The sequence below is a fragment of the Mustela nivalis genome (genome assembly GCF_964662115.1).
Source record: "Mustela nivalis genome assembly, chromosome: 12".
In the NCBI taxonomy this organism is placed as follows: Eukaryota; Metazoa; Chordata; class Mammalia; order Carnivora; family Mustelidae; genus Mustela; species Mustela nivalis.
In genome coordinates this window covers 94,603,667-94,622,440 of record NC_139031.1, presented here as the reverse complement: position 1 = coordinate 94,622,440, position 18,774 = coordinate 94,603,667, and the positions used below count along the sequence as shown (strand labels likewise).

Below are 18,774 nucleotides of genomic sequence, written 5' to 3'. Positions count from 1 at the left end.
GACAGCGGGCAGCCCTCCCTGGGGGTGCTTTGTCCAGTCTTGGGGGAAGGCGGTTATCACTGTCCCTATTAGAACTGCACATGCACACCCCAACTGCGTCCCAGCAGCCCCAAGGGCAGCTGGAGTACAGAACTGCATGAACCTGGCTGTGCTTTGTGCCTTCCTTGGAGAGTCCCAGAAAGGAGTAAAGAAATAAAGGAAGAGAAAAATGAACGCCATTCCTTTCTCTCTGGTCTTCCCTAGACCCGAAGTGACTATAACCTCCAGTGGCGAAGAAGACCTCTTTCTCACCGGGCAGTTCCAGAAGACCCTCGAGGAGCTGGATGAGGAGCTGGAAGGTGAGCGCGACCGTCTGTCCTGCTAGTGTTATGCTGGGCGGCCATAGGTTCTGGGGGGTTATGCTTGCTGTGGCTCCAGGCGGGAAAGGTGGGTGGGAGGACCCAGTTCCTGCAGAAGAAAGCCCGGGTGTGAGGGGCAGGCAGGTGAGCACCGCTCTTGAAATGGCTTCCCATCAGGGCTGTGGGACAGTACTGTGGACACTCTGAACTGCGGCTCCAGTGCTCTGGGTGGTACTGATTGTGTGCATTGGGGGGGATTCTACACACATAAGAAAACAAAGTTCTCCAGTGCCCAGATGAGTTTGGGAAGCACTGGGTGACACAGGCAAACAGGTTCCCTGACGACAACGTGCACCGCTTGGCTCGCTGACGTTTGGCACATCTCGGAGGGAAATTCGGTGCACACGGCCTCAGCGGTGAACCCGTTCACGGTGGAACGCTTGCTGTGGTGCAGATAGGTGTGGGGAAGGTGATGCTTTATGGCCAAAGCAGATGCAGACGATCTCAGTAGACAATCAAGGAATCTTTCAAATAAGGGCGCACGGTGGCGGTAATCCAGAAATTTCGGTATGGGCATGCCTTCAAACAAAATCCAGAATGAAACGGAGTGCAGAGCTCATCCATAGTCTACTGGCTTGTCGGCCTTCTGTCCTCTGAAGATGTGCTGGACAGAGCTGAAAAAGCGAAAATGGTCATCCCATGTCCCTCTGGCTCTGACCAGGGGACCCACTGTGTCCCTTGGGGCTAATTCTGAGGTAGTTGCCCAGAGTTAGTCATCTGTCTCTCAAGATGTGCGAGCACATCTCCCCATGTGGTTTGTGGTGCTTCTGATGAATGTGAGTAAGCTGAAGGTCAAAACCCAAAACCCACCTTTGTGTTCCATATGAGACAGTCTTTCTGGGGGGCTCAGGCTTACAGATCTAGTTTGCAAGCTACAGATGTTGGCAAAATGTTGTACCTGAATGCCTTACCTTGAGACATGGCGGCTGTGCAAAGAGCTCCTCTCTTGAGCCATCAGAGGAGAGATGGGGGCCCCAGGTGTATGTAAGTGACAAATTGAAATGGCACTTTAAAATGTACCTAAACAACTTACCCAAAAATAACCTCAGGAAGGTCAAAGCCAGGGTGTGATTATAGTAAGTCATTGGCTTGGGATCCGTACCAGGGTGGCAGTCTATAAGATGTGTGTCTGTCCTCCTTTGCAGAACTGGAAGAGAGCTCTGAAGCTGGCAGCAGCCTGCCGACAGGCTCCGTGAATGGCGTGTCCCCTCCCTGTGTGCCAGAAGCCACCGTCCCCGAGTTTGATGAGGACACAATCCCAGTCACCTTCATCGGGGAGGTTTTCGATGACCCTGTAGATTCAGGGGTGTTTTCCAATAGAAACAACAACGCTGGTTCTTTTGACCTAGGGGGCACAGTGGGCCTGGAAGCCCCCCAGCCACCACCTCAGGGGGAGCACAGCCAGCAACTGGGAAGGAGGACAGAAGGGCCCGGCTCACCCGCTCCTCCCCACGACATCGGGAAAGAAAGCAAACCCACCTCATCCAGCCCCTGTGAGGCTGTGAATCTGACTAAAATGGAGCCCAAGGTGACTTCTGCTGCAGCATTTCCCGCGCACAGCCCAGATGCAAAGCAGAGTGGCGAGGGGCCTGGCTCTGCCCTCGGTGGGAAGACGCAGGCCAGCAAGAAGGCGAGTGCCCAGCCAGTGAGAGACAGGGAAGGTGAGGGTAAGAGCTGTGGCTCGGCACCACCATCGTGGTATCAACGGGGCCAAAACCCAGGGGGAAGTTACGGACTTAGATACGGCCTCACGACGTATAAAATCGTTCCTCCGAAATCAGAGATGAGGTGTTATGACAGAGGGGTCTCTCTCTCAACGGGTGCCATCAAGATCGATGAGCTCGGGAATCTGGTGAGTCCCCACGTGAACGGGGGCAGGACCACAACCCTGTCACCCTCCACCCTTGACTCGGAAACCCAACCCATTGGAAAGGTCAAAGAATTCTGGAGGTCCAACTCCCTAGAGAAACACTCCGGCCAGCCCACGGAGGGCTCCGCCAAGAAGACCCCCACTGCCGCCACGCCAGCAAAGCCACAGCCTCAAGAAAGCAGACTCCCAGGCCCCCAAGTGACGTCGCCCCCGCAGCAGTCTGCCCATCGAGAAGAGGGGAGACATCCAGAGGAGGGCGGAAGCCGGCCACCCGCGCCAGCCCCTGGTCATGGGAAAGCGCCAGCAGCGAACGCCACAGAAGTCCCATTTCTCAAGCCTCAGAGAAGAACATCCAGTCAGTATGTGGCCTCTGCCATTGCCAAGAAGATGGGGCCCCAGAAAGCCCCGGCTGATGTAGTGAGGAAGCATGGGCATGCCAAGGAGACCTGGGAAGGCAGAGCACCAGAGCTGGACGGACGGCCTCCCGCGAGGAGAGGTGACACAGCCCCCAGGCCATACCCAGACACACGCTCCCCCAACGAGAGGGAAGCCTCGGCAGTAGGAGTCCCGCCCAGGGCACAGGACGGCAGCCCTCCGGGAAAGCTGTGCACTCCAGACTGTCCTGCTGGTGTCCACGTCCCGCCTGTCAGGAATCACGTTTCTGTGACACAAAGCTGGAGCCTCAGGGGAAAGCTGAGCACCAGGAACCCTGGGACCAGCTCAGCTTCTGCCTCCAAGTACACACTGGACGGTCCAGAGCCCCCGCCTCCCCGCCCAGGAGACGATCAGACCCCGGGCAGGACCCCGGTGAATGGCTCCCGGTGGGTCCCCATCCACGCCGAGCCTCCTTGCTCTCCGAGAGGGTCCAGCACGAATAACCACACCCAACAGGAGCCCCTAGAGCACGAGGAAAAGCCCAGTTTGTTGTGCACAGACATGCCTGCGACGGATGGTACGCTGCCTCCTAGCATCTTTGGGCCAAAGAAGAAATTCCGACCCGTGGTCCAGAGGCCAGCCCCAAAGGACACGTCGCTGCACAGCGCTCTCATGGAAGCCATCCACTCGGCGGGAGGGAAGGACCGACTTCGCAAGGTGAGCGGCGAGACACCTGCCGTTAGCACATAGACACACCTTTGACATCCGTCCGTGCTTAGGGGCTCCCTACGCAGATTGTCGGGGCCTTGGGGCCGGCTAACGGAACGAGGAGCCGGATGCTCGGGTTTAATTTCCAACGAGGGCTTCGTCTCTCTGCCTTAGAGGGTTGAGAACCACAGAAGAGAGAAAAACCAATGGGCTTGGGGTTGTCCCATTGCCTTGAAACCCCTGACTCCCCTGGGGAAAGGTGTCAGAGATAAAGGGTCCATACCTGGGCCCAGGGGAGTGGAGAGGTGGGGGGGTGAGTGTCCCCAAACTGGTCCAGGAATGACGGTGTGAGTCAGTGAAGCCTCAGGCCAGGGCCACTCCTGCCTGATGTTCCCATACCTCTGGCAGCTCAACCTGTCATTGTTCAGTAACAACTAGGACAGTGTGGGACACTCCCTCCCCAGCCAGGCATTCGGCCCCAACGCCCTGCACTGGGAGCCATCTGTTCCCCTTCATAGATGAGCAGCTGAGGCAGAGCACAATCAGGGGAGCTGGCCCGAGGCCACACCGCCAGCAGCTGGGGGCCCAGGATTCTCACTCGGGTCTGCAGGACTTCAAAGCACGCATGGTCTTCAGGAGGGCAGCGGCCGTACCAGCAGCTCGCATGCCTGCCCTTTGCTCATTAGCTGCCCTAAGGTCAACATGCAGTCTTACCTCGGCTACTGTCCCATGGGAAAACCTCTTCCTTCCAACTCGGGGCTGTCTGACCCTCCTAGAGCCCTCACCTGCTAGGTAGTGCTGTTGTCCCCTGGTGCTGTCCCACTTAGCATTTCTCCGTCCCGGTGACCTGTGTCGACACTGACTGTTCTAGATTGCGGAGCCCACGTCCGAGGGAGGGCCCAGGAAGCCATCCTCCACGGAGACAGCGGGCGAGCGCTCCGCGCTGCTGGCGGCCATCCGAGGGCACCGCGGTGCCTGCAGCCTGCGGCAGGTGAGAGGAGGGCGTCCCGGGGCGGGATGCTCCACACTCGGTCCCCATGCAGGTTTGCAGAAGCCGGGCCAGCGCTCCCCTGTCCTAAGCGTCAGCTGCGCCACCCTCAGTGTGGGTAACACAGGACCACAGGGGCTGGCGTGGAGGGGCAGCCCCTGCAGGGGAGGGGCCAGGCCCCCGGGAGCTGTCCCCTCCCTCCCTACATGTCCACCTGGCATGGAGCATTTCCCGAGTTCTCGGGCACCGAGTGTGGCCACAGGGCTGTCTCTCCTTGAGGGCAAAGTCGCTGGTCCTCTGACTGACATGGCAGAGCCCCGGGAGCCCAGGTGGCCCGGACCTTAGGAGCAGGACAGCGTCGTCCAGCTTCCAGCTGCAGGATCCAAGGAAGAGCGTGGTGGGTGTTTTACTCCCCAACACCTGGTCAGAGTGGACTGGGCGGCCTCGGGATCTGTCCTCCCCCACCAAGGCAAGGCAGGAGGTCAGGGAGTTCTCAGGAAGGCATGGGCAGCGAGCTCTCCCCACTCCCAGGCTTGCTGCGGGCTCCGTGAGGCCCTGGGCATGCAGCCCTTCCAGAAGGCCTGCTGGGACCTCATCACTGCACATGTCATCGCTAGGTGTCATCCTTCGCCTCTGAGGAGCTGCGGAGCTTCCGGGACGCCGAGCCATCCTCGGAGCCACCTGGACGGCGTGACCTTGGTCTTCAGCCCCCGCCCTCCCTGCCGCCCCCGCCCCCATCGGCCACACAGGTTCCCTCCACGTCCAGGACAGCGGCCAGGTCCAGCTCCGGAGACCCTGCTGAAGCCAGGCAGGCCCTGATGGACGCCATCCGCTCTGGCATGGGGGCCGCAAGATTGAGAAAGGTGACAATGCGTGACCATGCGAGGACTCGTGGGGGGCGGGGGTGTGGGGGAGGCCACCCAGGAGCTACACGGCAGTGAGATAATCACCCGTGTCCCTCACCCCAGGGACCAGAGGGACTTGGCCCTCACCAGGTGGGGGTCAGCCCACAGACTAGCTCCTGGGGACGCAGGGGGGCCCCCCACCACATGTGGAACTCCTAACTGCATCTCCACCACCCACTCTGACTACAGTCTGGCGGGGATGTAGGCAGTGGCCCATGGAGAGCGCGTGTCACCCTCGTCGTCCGCAGCCTGGATAGGATATTTCCCGTGTTTTCTTTCTCTCTTTATTTCTGGTTGGGGGGAGAGCTAGCATTGTGTTCCAAATGCTTGAGTTTAAAGCCCCCTGGGCAGAGCCTAGGCTTCCTGTTCTGAGGCTACTTCCATAGGGTCTTACACTGGCCCCCACGTTTGTCACCCCACACTCCCCAAAGCAGTGGTGTTTGTGCCACCACAGTGGGAATCCCAGACTCAAGGACTCCCCGGTCGCGTGGCTTCTGGGATCACTTTCAGCTCCAAAATGATTCTGGACACAGACTGATTCTCTGTCCCTGCCCATTGCTGGTGGGTTTGGGGAGTTCTGATAATGATAGGGGGGCTGGTAAGAGGTATTATTTCGTGCAAGACCATCTCCAGAGTGTAAGCTCCTGTTTTCACAGGGACCTCAAGAGGTCAGGACTAAGATGACCCTTGGTGCATATGGAAAGGGCATGAGGTTCAGAAAATCTGAGTGGCTCAGCCTTGGTCCCATAGGACCAGATGCAGACAGGGCTCCGTGCAGACAGGGCTCCGTGAGGACATGGAAAGTACTGGAAAGCAAGTGTCCATTGTGGGAGAGGAAGTGGCCCTTGGGACAGGGCAGAGCTGCTTGGAGATCACTCCCCTGCTGCTCTCTGCACCTCCCCCCCACCACAGAAGCCTGCGACAGCAGAGGAGAGGGGAGAAGACCCCCTCCCTGCAGGCAGCAAGCCCACAATGGGCAGTCCTCACTCAAGCCCAGAGATGGTCAGTGTTCTTACCCAGTGCACGCATGGCCTGACCCCCCACCCCACCACCTGGCCGCTCCCCGCATCGTTCCTCCTCGTGCACCACCCCCAGGTGTCGTCCCTGTGTGACATGAGGCATTCCCAGCTGTGTGTGCGTGTGACCCATGGGAGGGATCCGTACATCGGCTGTCAGGCCTGCTGGCCCGGCTGATCCTGGGGTACGAGTTTAAGGTTCTCAGAGTGGAATCCATCTCACATTTCCGTCCTGATCCGGATCTGGGGGTGGGCGGTGGGCCTCCAAGCTGCAGGTTCCTATTGTTTGTTCAGTGACTTCACCTTCAGAGCGGAGCTACTCTGCACCTGTGCTGGACTTTGGGTAACGCTGAACACGCTTGTTTGACCACGGACTGGACGCCAGCTTGTGAACAGATTTCTGGATCTTTCCAGAATAGCTGTCCAGGAAGCCGGACCCAGAGAGCTGGAAAGCTGGCCTGAAGGGGCACAGCTAGGCAGGGGGAGACCACGGCAAGTCTAACCCTCCGGCTTGGACTTCCAGAGAGAAAGAAAAATCCAAATTTGGGAGTTGCACAGAGGAGCAGGAAGTCATTTGTGCCCTGAGAAAGGAGGCCGGGAGCGATGCTGGGGACGGTGGCGGGGGGGATAGACGGGGCAGGTGGGCACTGGGGCGCAGCTGGGTCCACGTGCGTCTGGACCGGAGCGGGGCTGCTGCAGGAGAGGTCCTGAGCCATCATCGGGTTCTGGCTGTGGCCGAGGCCAGGCCCTTCTCTCTCACCATTGCTGCTTGCTTTCTGCGGCTTCAAACTGCATTTATATGGCATGCCTGAGACTTGGATGGCCTGAACAGTTCACAAGACGCCCTTGGGCAAAAGTGACCAGGAGGGGTGTGACATGGGGGACCATGTCCCTTTGCTCTCTGTCACCACTCTGCCCAACTGTGCTGCCACATGCGTGGATGACTTCAGAGCTGAACGTACAGGACTGGGTCACTGCTCTATCTGGTGACCCTGGGACCCCTCCACGCCCTTGCACTCTGCATCTCAGAATCACTCATGTAAGACCCGCTGATGGACATGGGACCCTGGAGGGCAGGCCCTGGGTGGTCCGCATGCCTGTCTATGTATTCTTCTTGAAAGCCTGGTTAAATGGCACTTCTCTGCTGGCCGTGGACCTTACAGATCTCCGCTGGCTTTGCCACACATGCTCTCTGGGGTGTGTGATACAGCAGGTGAATCTCAAAACATTGATACTTTGCTTACTAGTTGTTCTTCTTCCCTTTCCCTTTTGGGCTGTTAGAGTCGTAGAACCTTAAAGAAAAGGTGATAAATGCAGGGCTCTCCGGGGTGCACACAGGGAGGGCCAGGCTCTCTGTGGGCACTCAGTGTGTGTAGATCCTCCTTCACCAGCCCCTGGGTGTTGGGTGAGGGCTCCGGGTCAGGTGTGGCCGGGAGGACTTCGTGGACCTGAGGGATGTTACCGGCCTTCCCAGGGCTGGTGCGTGGGCTCCAGGCATGAGTTTACTGGCTGCCCTCCTCCAGATGTCTATCTAACCTCCCCCTCCTCCTAACTGGGGTGCCCAGGCATTCTGGGAGGACTCTCAAAGAGGCAGGATGGCCGGAGCTAAAACTCGGATGATCAGTGCCCGCACCTGTAAGACAAGGTTTGCAGTGGCAGGAGATGCTTACAGTAAAAGACAGAAGGGTCAGTTGGACACATACGGAATAATCGCCTGAAAAATGACTGGCATCAGTGCATATACCTAGCTCAGTCTGTTAAGCATCTGACTCTTGATCTCTGCTTGGGTCTTGATCACAGGGTCCTGAGTTCAAGCCCCTTGTTGGTCTCCACGCCAGGCTTGGAGCCTACTTTAAAAAAAAAAAAAAATTACTGTCATTTTTCAAGGCAATTAAAAGTACATTTGCCTTCCCGGTGTGAATGAAATAATTTTTCCACCTATGTATTTGTGGCATTAGAGAAATTTCCACCTCCGGGTCATAGCGTTTGCAGTCCCACTCCGTCTGTGGGATCTTCTCCAGGGGCACACCTGCTGTACCAGCTGGGCAGCCCAGCACCCACTTCCTTCCCAGACTCCATCCCACACTCATAGGAACGGGGGACATCGGACAGCCCTCAGTGGTCTGTTCTCAATGCGTTCTTTCGGGAGCCTGGAACGGACTCCAAGCCCCCTCTGCATCTGTGTTTAGATTTTAAACATTCACACTCTGCAAGCATTTCCTAAGAAACCCCCAGGGTCCAAGGCCTGTGGTCCTGCTCACGACAGAAAGGTGAACAAGGCCGTGTCTGTGCCTTCATGGGCTCTCGGCTGGAAGGAGAGGGTGTGAAGTTGGTTGTTGACCATGGGACCTTCTGGCCAAGCCAGGGACAGGATGAACACCCCGGAGCCACTGCCCGGTATGTCCTGGCTCTCCTCCAGGCCCGTGCTCTGTCACCTTCCTGGGAGTGAAGGCTGTGGCTTCCATCCCTCAGACAGGCAAGCGGGGCACAGATGCCGTGACTCACCCCGGGCCTTAACTAGGTGGGCACAGATGCTAACCCAACTCCACGTGGGCACACTCTCCCAGTGCGGGAAAGGACTGATGCCGACCACACACCTGTCGATGCTTGGCCTCAACCGTAGACCCCCAAGAGACATGATCAGACAGGTGATGCCGTCACCATAAAGGCCTGGGAGACCCCCACGCCAGGACAGAAACCAAGAGCAGCAGCACACCTCTTTCCTCCAAGCCAGAAGGTGTCTTCCCTGGAGGGTCAGAGAAGCCACGTTCCTGTGGCCGGAAACAGTGACTTGTGTCCGAACAGGAAACCCAACATGAGCCAGAATTCCCTTCAATGCCAGCTTTGGGCAGCTTGTTCTGTGAACCTGGAGTAGGTTTGGGTTAGAGTGGACTAGTTCAGAGATACAGACGGGTCCATTCCAGCTGTGTTGCCTCGTGCCGTGTGATCCTTCTGCCACGTCCAGATCTAAGAGGTGACCTGTTCTTCCATGCAGGGGGACATGTGGAACCTGTCCTGAGAAGCCAGCAATTCAGTGGCCTCCCCGCCCTCACAAACTCTACCCCCTGCTCCTGGCTCACTGTCCCCCATGTTTTACCAGCCACCCCGCACTCATCCCACATGCATGCTTGAAGGAGAAGCCCTCAGTTCCCAGGCTGGACTGGCTCCCTCCTTCACAGCATCCCACGAGGTCCCTTAGGATCAAAGCACAGCTCTAGCTTCTAGAATAACCAATGCCACATGCTTGGTGCTTGCCCCTCCTATCAGACTGGACCTCCGCCCTGGCACACAGTGGGCACTCGGTACCAGTACTCAGAGAGGGACAGAGAGAACAAACTCAGCCTTTGCCTGCCATGTTTGCCGGCTCCCACCTAGGAACCCAGCACGTCCCACATCCACACGCCCATCACTCATCTGCTCCATCATCGCTAGAACATCTCGCCAAGAATCCACCTCAAGCTGGAAAAAACCACCATCTTTTCCTTTGGAAACTTAGAGGAGTTCTTTTTATCTCGTGTCTTCCCTCACTGGTCCCATTCCCAGTCTGCAAAGTTGCCCAACAGCTCATCAGCGCCCCAGAGCTCATCTGTCTCCTCTGGGAGACGGGAGCTTATGAGCGAGTTCTATGGCTCTGATGATTCCTTTCCTCCCCCTGGATGCCATTTCCCTCTTCCCACTGTCCCTTTTACCTCTTTCCATAGAAACATCATTCTCCTCGGCAGGCGAGGAAACAACATAAAACGGATATTTTTACAGCTTTCTGGATTGGCCTCAAAGTCTAAGCCGTGTTCCTTCATTGATTTTCTTCTTGCCCAACCAAAACAAAAGAGGATCTTTCAGGAAGCAAAGCTATCCCTTGCCTCAGCCCAGAGAGTGGTCACTTACTGACGTGGCTTAAATTTGGGTCAACACCAGTGGCCATCAGTATGGTTCATGCTATACGTGTGCTTAACTGAACCAGCAAGCTCCCTGTTGTGAATTGTTATCTGAGCCAGAGCATGTTAGTGCTGCCCTCGTGTAATTCCCATTTTTATACAACACTGAGGAGTTTTCCTTTTCTCTTCTAAATATGGCCTTAATTTGCTGAGGACTTTCCAGATCCGGATTCCGCCATCATATTGATATTGGCGGTGGCAAGCACAGCCTCCACCCAGGTCTCCAAGCCAGCCATCGATTCACTCACTCACCAGCCCAGGGCTCTGGCTCTCAGGTTTCTGGCCCGCCAGAAGGGGGCTTGCCTCCAGGAGAGCAGGTGAGGGCCAGCCCCTCCCAGCTTCACAGCCCTGCTCTCCAGCTGCCCCACCAGCCCAAACCCCCCCTCCACCTTGCACACTTTGCACCCTGAGAAACTGGCCTTAGCAGCACAGAACTGCTCTCCAAAAGCGCTTTCTCCCAGGATGCCTGACTTTAGGTGACAGAGGCACGCGGAGCCATCTCTGACCCCACCCCAAACCCTCATTCAGTTGTCACCCCAACTCGTCTACTGGAAAGCTCAGCGGAAGGAACGATGACAGGGGTGGGTGGTGAGTGAGGCATGTGGCAGACCTGCCCGCTGCTTGCTGTGCTGCAGAAATGCTCCAACACCACCAGCCTCCATATGGGGAGGGGCTGGCAGCCGGGCAACCCCCAAGACCCGGCCAGCCTGCACGCAGAGTCGACTCCAGAGCGTGCGCTCTGAACTCTGCACACAGTCTTCGCATCTGTTTTTTAAGTGTTTATAAATGATATCTTTATGAAGCGTCATTATTTTTTTCCATTTTTTATTTTTTTTTTTAATGAGAGGGAGAATGTGTGCGAACAGGGGGAGGGGCAGAGGGAGAGAGAATCTCAAGCAGACACCCCGCTGCGCACAGAGCCCAAAACAGGGCTTGAGGTCACAACCCTGAGATCACAACCTGAGCCAAAACCAAGAGTCGGATGCGTAGTCTACTGAGCCACCCAGGCACCTCTATTTTTTCTACTGTTATGAAATATAATTGATACAGAGCGCTATATAAGTTTGGGACATAGAGCAGAATGACTTGACTTACATATATTATGAAATAACCACGAGAGTAAGTTAACGTTCATTATCTCATGGAGATACCGGGGCGGGGGGGGGTGTTTTTCCCTTGTAATGAGAACTCTTAGGATATACTCTCTAAACCACTTCCCTCCATGACTTACAGTCGTGTGAGCTGCAGACATCATACTGTGTATTATATCCCTGGTATTTCTGTGTTTGCACCATTTGACTGCCTTCATCCAGTTTCCTTCATCCACCCCCTGCTTCTTGTAACCTCAACTCCGATCTCTTCTTCTGTGCCTCTGATTTTAAGATGACACACAGAACTGAGATCATACAATATTTGTCTTCCTCCGTCTGGCTGACTTCACTTAGCATATCTATCCACCCATCTTCCCCCTACCCACCCACACAAAGGTTTATTTTTTCTGGATTTTAAAGTAAATTATAAACACCAGTACACCTCGCTCCAAAATCATTTAACGTGCGTATTATGAGAGGCTCATACTTGTTATGATCGTTTTTGAGATAAAATGTTTGGACGGTGAAATCCACATACCTTAAGGGCACTGATGAGTCTAAAACCCATTTTTGCAGTCCTCACCTCCACTGAGTTTGGATTTGGTTTTGGACAAGTATTGGGGGAGAACAAAACTGAAGTAGTGGCTTTAAATTCCCGGTTCTCAGGATATGTGTGTTTCCATACACATGCATACACATATATATGCACGTATTTTGGAGTGACTGAGGGCTGCTTTTGTTATCTGGCTCAGAAGAGGAGTATCACTGCCATGGCTGCACGTGGGCTGGTTGGAGAAGGGAGAGCCTGGAACAAGCCTGGAGAGAAGACAAGATAGAAGACATGGAGCTAGCCCAGAGCAGGGAACATGGGTCAGTCCACACTTCCAGCAGAGCAATAGGAAAAGGAGTAAAAAACAGAGCTTTCCAAATATCTTCAACTCTCACGTCTTTGAATCCTTGGGAATGTCCACTTATTGTCAAGACGAAGTTTCAGGGACTGAAATTACCATCCCATCTGAGATAACCAAAAATTCCCAGTCTCTGTACAAGAAGAAGAAATCAGCAGTGGCCAGCAGACTTCCTGAGCTGGGGAGCAGAGCTGGGAGTCTGGGGTCACCAAGGCAGCTAAGGTGCACAGCACAGAGCACCGAACATCAAATTGCAGCATGGAGAGAGAATTCCAGAGACTGCAGAGGGCCTGTTGGAATAGTCAGTGCAGTGGGGATGGGCACATACTTGTGAGGCCAGGACAGAATCACGTGGTAGCATAAGGAGGAGCAGCACCTGGAGCTCACACAGTTAGTCTAGAGGACTCTGTGTGGCTCTCACGCTGCACAGCACCTCTTCACAGCAACACGCAAAACCATCAGACTGTTTCTGCATAACTGCACCCCAGAATAAAGCAGAAGAACATTTGTCGGAAGACAAAAATATCTGTCACCCAGTGAGGTAAATTGATAGTGTCGAGCATCCAGTCAACGATTACCATTGCTACAAAGAGGCAGGAGGATATGAAACACTGTATGCTGAAAATGAATCGAGGAAAACCTTTCTAAAGCAGACCCAGATGTTAAAATTGGCAGGTGATATGGAAATAGTTAATATAATTATATTTAAAGAATCTAAATACTACCATGTATGTTCTGTGACCACAACAGGATTAAATTAGAAATCAATGACAAATGATCTCTGAAAAATCCCAAATATTTGAAAACTAATTAACATGACTCTTAATCACTCATGGGTCAAAGAAAAAACTCAAAAAGGGACAAAATGTAAATTAAAAACTCAAAAATTGAACAAAATGTAAATTAAAACACAACATAAAGTGTTGGCTGCTATAAAATCAGTCCTTGGAGGAGAACCTATAGCAGCACATTGCTGTATTAGAAAAGAAGAAAGACCACAGTTGAATGACCTCACTTCCACCTTAAGAAACTAGAAAAAGAAGAGTAAAAATTGAACGTAGAGTGAGCAGAAGAAAATAAATCACAAAGGTCAGAGCAGAAAGCAATGAAATAAAGAAGAAAAAATAAAGCAAAATCGATTAAACCAACAACTTACTCTTTCGCAAGACTAGTATAGGTGATCAAACCTCTAGCCAGGCTTATTGGGAAGAAGAAAAAAGACAATCTGCCAAGATCAGGAAGGAGGGATATAATATCACTACAGATCCTACAGATAGTAAAAAGGATAATAAGGCAAAATTATGAACAGCTTTATGCAATAGACGAATTCTTTGAAAGATACAAGCTATCAAAACTCACTCAAAAGGAAATAGATAATCCAAGTAGCCCCCTAATATTAAAGAAATTTAATTACAAGTCAGAAACCTTCCTCCACCCACACAGACACAAACAAAACACTGCCACCAAGCCCAGGAGACTTCACTGGTGAGTTCTACCAAACATGTAACATTCACCGAGCAGCACGTCTGAACTTCTAGAAATTTTGTTCAGAATTTCCTGAAGAGGAGAGATGACTCCACACCTCATTCTACAAAAAACAATGTTACCCTGATACCAAAACCAGACAAAGATATCACAAGGAAAGAAAACTATAGAGCAGTAGTCCTCATGAACATAGATGCAAAAGAGCCCAAATTGAAATTTAGCAAATCAGGGGCGCCTGGGTGGCTCAGTGGGTTAAGCTGCTGCCTTTGGCTCAGGTCATGATCTCAGGGTCCTGGGATTGAGTCCCACATTGGGCTCTCTGCTCAGCAGGGGGCCTGCTTCCCTTCCTCTCTCTCTGCCTGCTTCTCTGCCTACTTGTGATCTCTGTCAAATAAATAAAATCTTTAAAAAAAAATTTAGCAAATCAAATCCAACTACATGTAACAAGAGTAACATCATGTTCAACTGGGAATGCAAGGTTGGGTTGATATAAACAACAAAAAAAAAGAGGAAAACCCTGATAATCTCAATGGACACATTAAAAGAATTTGGTAATTCAACATCCATTTCTGATAAAAAAAAAAAAGTCTATAAAGTAGGAAAACAAATAACTGATGAAAGGCATTGATGGAAAACCCACAGTCCACATCATAGATGATGATGGAAGAGAGAATACATCTCCCTGGAATCAGAAACAAAGCAAGAATATCTGCATTCTGTTCAGTGTTAGGTGATGCTGGAGCTAACATTGTAAGCAGGCAAGGGAAGGAGGGAAGAAAGGAAGGAATGCATCCCTATTGCATAGACCATGCGATGGTCAATGTTAGAAAACCCAGTGGGATCTATGGACAGATTTTAAGTTTATTAAGTACGTCTGGCAATATTATAGGATATAGCAGCATTACAAATACAGCTGTATTTCTAAGTATTAGCAGTGAACAATCATTAACTAGATTTTTTAAAATAATAATTTTTGAGAACATAAAAAATATTAATACTTAGGGATGAATTCGACTAAAGATGAACACAACCACAAAGCATTGCTGAGAGAATTTCAGGAAGACCTAAATGGATGGACAGATAACTCCTATTTGAAAACTCAGTGTGGCTATGCTCCCCAAATTGAATTGTAAATTCAGTGTAGCCCCAGTCAGCTTCCCAGTAGGCCCTTTTTAGAAATTGACAGGCTGTGTCTAAAATTGAGATAGAAATGCAAAAACCTAGAATAGTCAAAACTACTTTGAAAAAATTCAAGTCGGGGGACTATCACTTCTTTATTTCAATACTTACAACAATGCCAAAGTAATTAACACTATCTGGTAATGATACCAGAAAGGCCAGTGGAAAATAATAGAGAGCCCACAAATAGACCCACTGATTTTTGACAAAGGTATATAGAGAGAATTCAGTGGAGAAAGTACAGTTTTGTTTTGGTTTTTTTTTTCCCAAAACTGTCATAGCAACCATAGCTGTCATTCTTACGCATGATAATTAACTTTGATCCATACCTCACACCATGTAACTCAGGATTAATTATATATTTAAATCTGAAACCGAGAACTAAAATTTCTAGTGAAAATGTATGAGAAAATCTTTGTGACCTTGGCTTAGGCAAAAATGTCTTGAATTTGAAACCAAAAGCGCAGTCCATCAAAGGGCAAATTGACAAATTGGATTCCCTCAAAAGTAAAGTTCTCTGCCCTTCAAAAGAACTTACCATTAAGAAAATGAAAATGCAAGCCTCATACTATGACTACATGTTGGCAACACATTTATTGGATACAGGATATATATTTAGAATTCATAGAGAAAAAAGCAGGCAAGTCAGTAAATGGGCAAGACATTTGAATAAACACTTGAAGAAGATACATAGATGCAAATAAGCATATGAAAAGATGCTCCACATCTTGATTATTGAAATGCAAGTCAAAACCACAAGGTTTTCCCGCTACATACCTACTAAAATGGCTACAATTTAAGTAGAAAATGACAGTACAGAATATTGACGAGATGGAAAGCAACTGGAACTCTCAAGACCTGTTAGCGGGAATGTAAATGGCACCCCTACTTGAAAGGTAATCGGCACTTCCTTCAAGTTACAGCTGTAACTACCACGTGATCCAGCCATCCTGCCCTAGGTGCTTACCCGAGAGAAATGAAACAAACGTAAATATATAATCTTGTATTCACATGCAATATATATAGCAGTTTTATTTGTAATTTCCTCATACTGGAAACTGTTGAACCTTAGCCTTTGTTGTTTTGTTTTGTTCTGGTTTTTTTTTTTTTTTAAGATTGATTTATTTATTTGAGAGAGCACACCCTTGAGTGGGGGGAGGGGCAGGGGAAAAGGAGAATCTTAAGCAGACTCCCCGCTGAGCACAGAACCTGATGTGGGGCTCGATCTCACAACCCTAAGATCATAACCTAAGCCAAAATCAAGCGTCAGATGCTTAACCAACTGAGCCACCTGGGTGCCCCTAATTTTAGCCTTTAAAGGCACTGAAATAACTCCTTTGAAATTCTACAAATCTGGCTTTCTGCAGTTGGACAGGAGGATTCTGGGTGAAGCTAAGAGTGAAAGTTGGAGCTTATGCATCCGGGGAATGGGGTCATGCCTGTGCATTCACTCATTCGTGCCACAAATACTGAGCACTCAGTAAGGTCTGTGCCCAGAGGAGGGAGTGAGAATCCCAGGGTTCCTCCTCAGTGAGCCAGTCTGCAGCAGTGAGGGTGCAGGGAGTCTGAGACATGGCAGCAGACTGGAGTCACTGACAGAAGGAGGGGTGACTGCATCAGCCCTGAAAAGGGCTTAGGTCAGGAGAGCCTCTCCCTAGAGATAGTATGTACACCAATTCTCGAAGGGCTCATAGCTTCCAGCTGGAAAGATGCATCCCCAACAGAGAAACCCCACAGGCAAAGCCTGTCCAGAGGAGCAAAAGACCCCAGCAGATCCCAGAATCTGGGAAAGCTGGGGGCAGCTGAGGGCTCTAGCAGAATGGTGGAGACCTGGGGATGTGCTATAGCTCTCCAGCGAGTTCATACTTTCTTCCTCGAAAAAGAGCTATCGGGGTGCCTGAGTGGCCCAGTGGGTTAAGTGTCTGCCTTCTGCTCAGGTCGTGATCCTGGAGTCCCAGGATTGAGTCCCTTATTGGGCTGCCTGCTCAGCAGGGAGTCTGCTTCTCCCTCTGACCTTCTCCCATCTCATGTTCTCTCTGTCTGTCTCTTTCTCTCTCCCCCTCTCTGTCAAATAAATAAAATCTTAAAAAAAAAAAAAAAACTGGCTGGAGCAAGTCACTGTAAATCATTAAGCATGTTTGTGTTCCAGAAATATTCTCCTTGGAGCTGTAAGCAGGATGGGTATTGATGTAGAAACTTGTGCTGGAAGAGTACTGGCAAGGATGTTCTTGCCCTCAGCTCCTTAGCACCCAGATCCACACGCCCTGGGCCAAGCCCTTTGGCTCCTCCAGGTCCCCTGAGTAACTGTGGCTCTCTTTCCACCGTAGGTGCCCTTGCTCGTATAAATCATTGAGAAGATCAGATCATGGCAGAAACCCACCTGTGAGCCATCCATAGTCGCTGCTCGAGGACGCCACGTGGCAGGGAGCATTGGGATTTTGGTGAACTTTCTTGTCTACAGGCCAAACTCACACAATTGATTTTCAGTCCTGCAAAATGGTTCCAAGGGAGGGCGAGGTGCTGCTCAGCTGTGTGGCATGTGTGCCAAGGAAACATGTTTGCCTCTGAATATTTCAAGTTGCCAATAAACTATTCTTGTTGGCAGGTTAATGGGGTTATAAATGCTGGAGCCCCGCGCTACCCTTAATTATGGTGACCTTAGACTGATTCTGGAACTTGAAGATTTTACCACATAGAGATGGTTAAGACCACGTAGCTGTTTGAAATCTTTTGAATTCCTGGAAAATATGTTTAAACCAATTGAAACAATCTGAATGGAATACACTCTGTGATGTTCTCGGTAGCAAGAAAGGAGCAGAAGATGACTTCGTTGAGTAAGGAAATCACTGGATTTTTAATCTCATAAATGTGGGGTTAAAACCTCACAGAGGGTCTCAGACTATCATCCGACGAACTAAGTTTTTAAACAATCAGCAGTTATCACCCAGAATAAAATCACACTTGATGTCTGAACAGGTGTTTCTGATTCTCCAAGGGTGGCAGTGACAGAGGTCAGAAAGGCATTGGTGCAGACAGTCCGTGCCCCACTTTGCAGGCATCCCCAGCAGGCTGGGAAGTAGAATGAGTCCCCCCACAACCCTGGGCGGGCTATATATGGAGCCTGGCGACTGCCCTGAGAACCTTCTGAAATCCTCCATGGGATCAAGAGCAGGGACACTGGGTGTCTTGCATGTCACCACGATTGGATCAAAACTGTGCTGGTCTTTCACGGTTTGGGTTCAGTCTGGGCACCTTTGCCCAGTGGGTCAACAGTACCCATGTTTCAAGCAGAAGGCTTTTCTTATCACCCAGAAATCTGCCCTCGGTATTTATAATGTTTAGACACAGCGCTAGTTTTTCACATCTCTCTCTAAAGCCTTTTGTTACGTTGAAAAGAGCTCTCTAAGAGATGAATAGAAATCAAGAGGAGTTCATGAAATAAAATCCCTATCTTAATGGAACAACAAATATAGTGAGATCATTTTAATATTTCACAACTGTTTCAGATCAAGGTGTCCCATAGAATGGAAACTTTGCTCCACATTGTCTGGAGACAATTGCTCACCTTCCCGGTGTGGCAAGAGCATCAGCCTGTGTCTCTTGGGCCACACTGTCTCTCTGTGTCTTTTAGTGCCACAAATAAAAAAAAAAAAAATGAAATTGTAGCCATTGTGTGAATTTCATGACTTTATGCCCTTATCCCAGAGTAGAAAGGAGAGATTTAGTAATTCAATGAATAAATATTCTTGACTGCCTGCTACACTCCTCTAGGCAACAGAAAGGAAAACAAACAAGATTCCCTGTCCTCATGGAGTTTAGTTTACAGGGGAGAAGACAGATGATGAGCAACAAAGGTAAGCAAAATATTGAATATATTTAGAAGTCAGTAGTGTGTAGGAGAAGATCAGGAAAAGGG

At 50.9% G+C, this 18,774-nt stretch overlaps 1 protein-coding gene across 6 annotated transcripts in view; it reads left to right on the top strand.

The window, feature by feature from the left end:
• The window catches only part of COBL (cordon-bleu WH2 repeat protein), a 261,173-nt gene extending 243,342 nt beyond the window's left edge, over window positions 1–17,831 (top strand). For all 6 annotated transcript variants that reach the window (XM_082692846.1, XM_082692844.1, XM_082692845.1 and 3 more), the window contains 5 exons: window positions 244–338; window positions 1,544–3,360; window positions 4,223–4,342; window positions 4,957–5,202; window positions 17,186–17,831. In XM_082692846.1, coding sequence (XP_082548972.1) covers window positions 244–338; window positions 1,544–3,360; window positions 4,223–4,342; window positions 4,957–5,202; window positions 17,186–17,203 — 2,296 coding nt within the window. In that variant the 3' untranslated portion in view covers window positions 17,204–17,831. The remainder of the gene's footprint in view (window positions 1–243; window positions 339–1,543; window positions 3,361–4,222; window positions 4,343–4,956; window positions 5,203–17,185) is intronic.
• The last annotated feature ends 943 nt before the right edge of the window (window positions 17,832–18,774 follow it).